Here is a 7,866-nt window from a genome sequence, read left to right on the forward strand (position 1 = left end):
CATTCATTCTCCTTTTGCTTTTAGTCAAGACCCGGAAAAGCCGGTAACTTATGGTATAGCCACCGACATGCGTGCGTTGAACGGGCATTGACTGGGAAAGACGAGCCCTGGCTCTGATACACATCTGAGACTTTATTTAGATACCACAGTCAGTTTAAGCCACTAGATTCACTTTTCTCACAAATCCGAGTTTGCTTTTAATGGAGTGATGCCCAGAACGTTAATCGGATGAATTGTTAACTGACAAGGTAGGCAATACATTTATTGTAATTTGCCTCTGGATCGGTAACTCTGAATCGCATATCAATTCGAGCTCGAGTCCACTAAATGAGTCCCCGGAATGCACGTGGAAATAAACAAGGCCAAGGATACCTCTTGTAGGCTCTAGTTAGTGGGGCGGAGTCTCCGAGTGGATGGCGATAAGACAACCGCCGCTAGCGATAAGAAAAATTTCAAACCGAAATTTAGTACTAGAGCCCAACCTATGAAAGTCGCTTTGTTTTACCTAACATCCATCGTAAGCAGCGCTTTTTCTACGCTCGCTACCTATTTTTTCCCTCAAGGGCCTCGTTGGTTTTTGTTGTTTCCTTTCTTCTCCTTCTTGTTCCTACTGTCCTCTCCTGGAACTGTACCTAATACTCAACGAGGCCCATTAATCGTCTCTATTTGTTTGCTCATAAGAAGAAACCGATAGACGATGCCTCACCCCGTTACGCCGCCGTCGCAGGACCCGACGATGGTATCTAATGAGGCCCCGCCCCCGCCATCTCAAGAAACCATCAACGACCTCCTCAACACAATCTTCACTGCAAAGACCTCGGCCGCTTCGATCGATGCATGCTATGGCCTCTGCGAGATTATCCTCTCTTCGGTGGGCGTTGCCGGCTTGAACGAGTACGGCATCATTGCCGAGATCAAGAAGGCTGCCGCTGATAAGAAGTCGGGTCTTCGTCGCGAGTCCAGTCAGAACCTTCTAGGTGCCGTCTTTGAGCGTTTCCTCCCTCGGCAGCCTGTCAGCGAAGTTGTTCTTCTCCTCCAGGATGGCGGTCTTGTCGGCTGCGCTCTTGATGCTCTCTCTGATAAGGGCGCTGTCGTCCGTGAGGCCGCCCAGTATGGCCTCGATGCTGCTTTTGGTATCCTGAGCCCCGAGGCTCTCGTCGCTGGTCTCCTTCCTGCTCTTACCGAGTATCTCTCCAAGAAGACCGGAAAGTGGCAGGGAACCGTTGGCGCCTACAAGCTTCTTCAGAAGATGGCTGATAAGGCCCAAATTTCAATTGGAGGCACCAAAGAGGAGGCCCTTGAGAAGGATATCCTCCGCGAGGCCATGGGTGCTAAGCTCGCTGGCTTGATCCCCGTCGTCGAGAATGGCATGCATGACTTGAAGGCTGAGGTCGAGAAGCAAGCCGTTCACACCATGAACTCTCTCACTACCCTTCTCTCCAACGATGATGTTGCTCCTCGTATCCCTCTTCTTATCGATACCATGCAGCACCCTTCGTCTCAGACTCTCCAGAAGGCTATTCACGCTCTGTCTCAAACCACCTTCGTCGCCATCGTTACCTCACCCGTCCTGGCTCTTCTGACCCCTTTCCTCGAGCGATCCCTTAACAACCCCACTACTGCCCAGGAGGTTCTCCGACAGACTGTTGTTATCGTCGAAAACTTGACAAAACTGGTCCACGACCCTATCGAGGCCCGAACATTCTTGCCCAAGCTGATCCCTGGTGTCAAGAGTGTTTGCGACCGAGCCTCGCTCCCTGAGGTTCGTGAGATCGCTGAACGCGCTCTCGCCACTATGGAGAAGGCTATGGGTGACGACAAGGACGTCGTCGCTCGTACCGCTGGAGACGACGTAGCCAAGATTCTTGATGAGCAGATCAAGGCCAACGGCGGCCTTACTGGAAGCCTGGACCTCTGGAAGCAGGCCCGTCCTTATATTTCCGACATGGTTGCTATCGATGTCAACTACCGGTTCGTCAACCGCATCTCTGGAAGAATTGCTCCCTATATCAAGAGTTTGGTGAAGGATACCGAGGCTCCTCAAAAGATTGCCGACACTATTCAGCAGCACTATGTTGATGAGGACCACCGCCGGTACGGTGTTCCTGAGAAGGAGGACGACGGCGAGGTCGAGATTGTCAACGCCGATTTCTCTCTCGCCTATGGTGGTATGTTGCTCTTGTCACACACCAACCTGCGACTCCTCAAGGGTCACCGATATGGTCTTTGCGGCCGCAACGGTGCTGGAAAGTCTACCCTCATGCGAAGCATTGCTAATGGCAAGCTCGAGGGATTCCCTCCTCAAGACGTTCTCCGTACATGCTATGTCGAGCACAACCAAGGCGAAGACGCTGACATTAGCATTCTCGAGTTCGTTGCTAAGGACCCTGAGATTGCCACTCAAGGCCGCGAACGTATCTCTGAGGTCTTGGCCGAGTTCGGCTTCACTGCTGGCCCCGAGGGTCGACAGGCTGAGAGAGTCGGTTCTCTTTCTGGAGGCTGGAAGATGAAGCTGGCTCTGGCCCGAGCTATGCTCCAGCGTGCCGACGTTCTCCTTCTGGACGAACCTACTAACCATCTTGATGTTGCCAACATCGCCTGGCTCGAGAACTACCTCAAGTCTCATCCCGATATCACCAGTCTCATTGTTTCTCACGACTCCGGATTCCTGGACAATGTCACAACTGATATTTACCATTACGAGCCTAACAAGAAGCTGGCTTGTTACAAGGGTAACCTTGCCAATTTCGTCAAGATTCGCCCTGAGGCTAAGAGCTACTACACTCTCTCCGCCTCTACGGTCCAATTCAAGTTTCCTCCTCCTGGTATCCTGACTGGTGTCAAGTCTCAGACCCGCGCTATCATCCGCATGTCCAACGTCTCATACGCCTATCCCGGTGCGACGAAGCCTTCACTGCAGGAAGTCTCTTGTCAATTGAGTCTGTCTTCTCGTGTTGCCATCATTGGCCCCAACGGTGCTGGCAAATCGACTCTTATCAAGCTCCTTACCGGCGAGACCATCCCTACCACCGGAAAGGTTGAGAAGCACCCTAACCTCCGTATTGGTTATATCAAGCAGCATGCTCTAGAGCACGTTGAGATGCATTTGGAGAAGACCCCTAACCAGTATCTTCAGTGGCGTTACCAGCACGGTGACGACCGTGAGGTTCACATGAAGCAGACTCGTGTTCTGTCGGATGCCGATCGTGCTCAGATGGACAAGTGGGTTGATCTGAAGGATGGAAAGTCTCCACGCCAGATTGAGGCTCTGGTTGGTCGTTCAAAGTACAAGAAGACCTTCCAATACGAAGTGTAAGCCCCCTTCATTGTTTTATCACAAAGCTCATTACTAACTTTCAATAGTAAGTGGCGAGGTCTCCTGCCCAAGAACAACACCATGATCTCTCGTGAGACTCTTACCGAGCTTGGATTCGACAAGCTCGTCCAAGAATTTGACGATCACGAGGCTTCCCGAGAGGGTCTCGGTTACCGTGAGCTTCAGCCCAAGGTCATCTCCAAGCACTTCGAGGATCTCGGACTCGACCCCGAGATCGCCAATCACAACGAGATTGGCTCTCTTTCCGGAGGTCAGAAGGTCAAGGTCGTCATTGCTGGAGCTATGTGGAACAACCCTCATCTTCTCGTGCTTGACGAGCCTACCAACTTCTTGGATCGTGACTCCCTTGGTGGTCTTGCAGTTGCTATTCGCGACTTCAAGGGCGGTGTTATCCTGATTTCTCACAATGAAGAGTTTGTCGGTGCCCTCTGCTCCGAGCAATGGCATGTCCGTGACGGTCGTGTTGCCCTTCGAGGAAACACTGCTGTCAGTCTCGACCGCTTCGAGGACAGCCGTCCCAGCAGCGGCGTTAACAGCACTGCCGCCAGCTCTGTCGTCAGCAGCGCTGTCAACAGTGGTATCGAGGACAACTCGGATATGAAGTTCAAGGCCAGGAAGAAGAAGAAAATGACCAAGAAGGAGCTCAAGGAGCGTGAGGTCCGCCGCAGGCTTCGTCACATCGAATGGCTCAACAGCCCTAAGGGTACTCCTCACCCTCCTGACACCGACGACGAGGACAACTAGAAAAGTTCATTGGATTTTTTTTTAATTTCTTTGCTCTTATGTGTGTTTTTGTTTCGAGACTATGCGGATATGAACAAGTCTCCATGCTGTGCGGTATCTGGCGGTTGTTTACAAAAGGAGAATGAAGGCATCACCTCATTTATGCATGATGCGGTATCGCTATGAAGAATGAATGGTATTTACATACTTAGATAGACCTGAACGGATGGTATAGAGGCGTTGGTTTGGGATAGACGGCTTTGAATCAAATCAAACTTTCTACAGATTCGCTTCCCTACTTTTGTGGTGATTCATTTTCCAATTTTTTAACTCAAATAGTCGTTCACTTATTGATTGAGTGAACCATAAAGTGAGAGCAAATGTCACTGTAGATATCGAGGTGATGGAATGTGTGTCGATAGAAGTTTAATGTTAAGAGCAACAATGACTCGACAGTGTCACTTTAAATGAACCTCTGTTTTGAACAAGGCTTTATCTGTTGTTATATATACAGGCAGGCTCTCAAAGCCTAGCCATGAAAACGAATGTTACTGGGTATGATCCTTCTATACTCCGTTGACTCAAGGTCTGATGAAAAGACAGTACAAAAAGAAGAAAAGGAAGAGACAGGCTTTTGGGCGGTACTTGAGCCAGAACTACCATGAAAAGGTCATAAGGGCAGGATTCAATGCCAAGGGCAGCAGAAAATGGCTTCCGGCGACAGTGGCCATGGGCAGGATTGCAACAAAGTCGTTGATGCGCCAATAATGAGGAATAAAGTCAGCGGTAGCCATTATGATGAGACCGACAATGACCAGCAAAGATAATGTCATTGAGACACGGAACTAGTGTAATGTATTAGCATTTGACCATGATAGATATCGATGGATAAAGCTTACCTTCTTCAGGACCTTGGGAACCTCAATGAAGAAGTTGGAGAATTCAGCCTCCTTAGACGTGGAGCCCCAACTCATGTCAATCTCGAACATGTGTGCCAAAAGAGCCTGGCTCACGTGAAGGGAAAGGCCACCAAGGAAAACAGCCAGCATAAGAGTCCACTTGAAGTTCTCGTAAATGGCATAGCCCAGAGTCCGCTCACCAGAGCGATATCTCATGATAGCAAGTGCGAGGTTACCGAGTCCATTGAACACAAGGATGATAGAGAACCACACTTGCCAAGAGTCAAGGTAGTACTTATCGAGATATCCATTGAACCAACCCATCAGGAAGTAATTGGCTGTGGTCATGATCCACGCTGCTCCAATAGCATAATAAGTGCCAATGTAAGAAATGACAGTGATCTTGGAAGTGAAACGAATGTTGGAAAAGCAGAAGCGGCGAAAGAGGGGCGTGAAAGGACCGCGCCATAGCCAAGTGCGGATGGGGTTGAAGAGCAGCTCGTTGCAGCCAAATGCGTACTTTTCCCATCGAGCAAGTTCGTCATAGACGGTCAGAGACACCCCCTCCTTGAAGCCATCGCCGGCCCAAGCAGCGAGGCGGATGATGTAGCCATTGCACTGAAGACGAAGAGACATGTCGAAATCCTCAGAGACGTGACTTTCGGACCAGAACTTGTCATAGCCATCCTCATCTTGGTAAGCAACTTGCTGAATAGCAGACCAGCGAAGGATGGCATTATGGCCGACGAAAGGAGCAACATCGCCGTTGGAGACAGTAAAGCGGATAGCAGAGTAGATAAGATCTGTGAAGAAGGTGATGCCGTTCTCGAAATAGGTGTGGACAACTTGCATAACACCAGAAGAAAATTGCATGATGCCGACATCAGGAGACTGCTCCATCTCGGAGACAGAGTCAAGGAGGCAATCAGTAGGAACACGAGTATCAGAATCAATGAGAAGGATATAGTCGCCAACACGGATGTTTCCGTCAGCCCAGGCGCGGCCATTTTCCTCGAGAACATCTTTGAGAGCCTGCTCATAGGCAAGGGCTTCATCAGACTGGCTCCAATCGGCAGGGCGCTTGATGAGCTGTAGGCGCTCTTCGACTTTGCAAGAAATCATGAGGCCAAAGTTCATGTTTGAAGCCTTCTTGAACTTGCCCTTCCGTACAAAGCCATCCTCGCCGTGTCTCGGTCGTGCAACCCAGCCAATACTGTTATCGGCATAGAAGTCGATACGGGCGTCACGTTCCTCTTCGTTGAGAAGCTGGAGGCCGTCATCGTTGATGAACATATTGGCAGAACCACCCTGCAGTTCATAAGTTGACATGGCCTGCTTGATGGACTTGACGGTAGGGAGAATGACGGCATTCAGACCCTCCTTGTAGACAGGACACTGGATGGTAATATGAGGCAAAGTGGCTCCCTGGAGTCTTCGTGGCGGACGTGCTGAATAGAACCTGGAGTTGATAGTCAGTTGGCGAATTGGACCAAAGATTTGTGCCAAACAACCAATAATGACTTGGGCGAAGAAAAGAGAGAAGAATATTTGGATTGGGAAGAGAGCGACGAGGCCAAGTCGCTTGTAGTCGCCATCGATGGCTATCTCCATAGCCAGCTGCCTCCATGCAGCTCCGAGGGAGGCCATGACGAGGAGGAGTGTAAGGGAAACAAGGACAGCATTCTGCAGATGAACTGGTCGAGCTTCCGGCTTGATCTCACCACTCTCTTCATCGATCTCGTACTCCGCCGCAATAGTAGAGTCTCTTTCATCTTCATCAACTGACTGGCCAGAGTTCCACACCAGCTCCATAAGCTCTGATTCGATGATCTTGGCTCGCGCCATCAAGTTCAGTGCATCATCATCCCAGACAACAAGAAGACCATCTGAAGCAATGAAAGCCGCGAACTGATGCTTACGAGCTCGGGGCAGGTCATTTACTGTAGGCAGAATCTGCACACGAAGACCGTTCATCAATGGAACATCCACTGCGTCAGGAGACCATTGGAGGAAGGTCTTGATGACACGAGAGTTGACAGTCATCGCACACTAAGATATATGTTAGTAATCACTCTTGTCGTAAGAAAACAAGTTGTACACACCTGAACATTGAGAGCCGTGCAGGCGATTGCAAAAGGAGATTGTCCCAATTGAGGTGGGCAAGCCATGTACTGGCCCCGAGACTTGCGTAGAAGAACACCCTCAATATCACCAGAGCTATCCCCAACCCAGAGTTGGGAGCACTGCTGCTGGTAGAGATAGTTAACCATGACCTCATGCTTGATGTCATCGAGGAGATTGCTGTTGCCTGACTTGGATGACGGCGCAATTGAAGGAGGGCCTGCGGTGAACTTGGGCCCAGCTGCTGAATGTAGCTCTACCACGGCAGCAGGAGGAATCTTCTCTTCGATGATTGGGGCGTGAAGGGACATTGATGGCCGGTGGCTAGGCCTCCTGGGAGGAGGTCCTATCGGTGTCTGAGGCGGGATTTCCGCTTTGAAGTAACTGCCGATACCCATCTTGACGGTGCTTGTCGAAGACTTGGCAAGTACAAAAACAAGATTCTGAAGGACTGCGTCTGGGGACAAAGCCCGCTGTATAATATCCTGAAGAATTCGTATATCAAGAACAAGAAGTCTGTTCCTGGTACCGAACTGTCGTGAAGATCTGTGCCGAAGCGATCCCGCGTATATGGATTATGTTGGAAGGACTGTGAGGTTTCTCAGACTCATAACCATGAATATCTTATTCAGAAGAAGACAGGTTCAAGGAGTGACAGGAAGTTACACTTATTGAGCGAATGACAGAAGAAAGAATGGATGAAGGGAGTGAAGGATCGAAGGATCGTAGTGAGTGAAGGTCTGAGATGAGGGGATCAAACCTCACAGAGTGCAACGACCGGTTCAA

The 7,866-nt window shown here is 50.0% G+C and overlaps 2 protein-coding genes across 2 annotated transcripts; one reads left to right on the forward strand and one right to left on the reverse strand.

Annotated features, from left to right (window-relative positions):
* Positions 1 to 697: 697 nt before the first annotated feature.
* On the forward strand, positions 698 to 4,081 carry FTJAE_2489 (elongation factor 3; the record flags this gene model as incomplete). Its single annotated transcript, XM_037348687.1, has 2 exons — positions 698 to 3,312; positions 3,364 to 4,081. 2 exons carry the CDS (start codon positions 698 to 700, stop codon positions 4,079 to 4,081), a joined length of 3,333 nt encoding a protein of 1,110 aa, XP_037210392.1.
* A 635-nt stretch (positions 4,082 to 4,716) lies between these two features.
* FTJAE_2490 (glycosyl transferase family 2) lies at positions 4,717 to 7,478 on the reverse strand (the record flags this gene model as incomplete). Its single annotated transcript, XM_037348689.1, has 3 exons — positions 4,717 to 4,905; positions 4,960 to 7,008; positions 7,062 to 7,478. 3 exons carry the CDS (start codon positions 7,476 to 7,478, stop codon positions 4,717 to 4,719), a joined length of 2,655 nt encoding a protein of 884 aa, XP_037210393.1.
* Between the last annotated feature and the right edge of the window lie 388 nt (positions 7,479 to 7,866).

This window comes from Fusarium tjaetaba (genome assembly GCF_013396195.1).
Source record: "Fusarium tjaetaba strain NRRL 66243 chromosome Unknown NRRL66243_c0000046, whole genome shotgun sequence".
NCBI lineage: Eukaryota > Fungi > Ascomycota > Sordariomycetes > Hypocreales > Nectriaceae > Fusarium > Fusarium tjaetaba.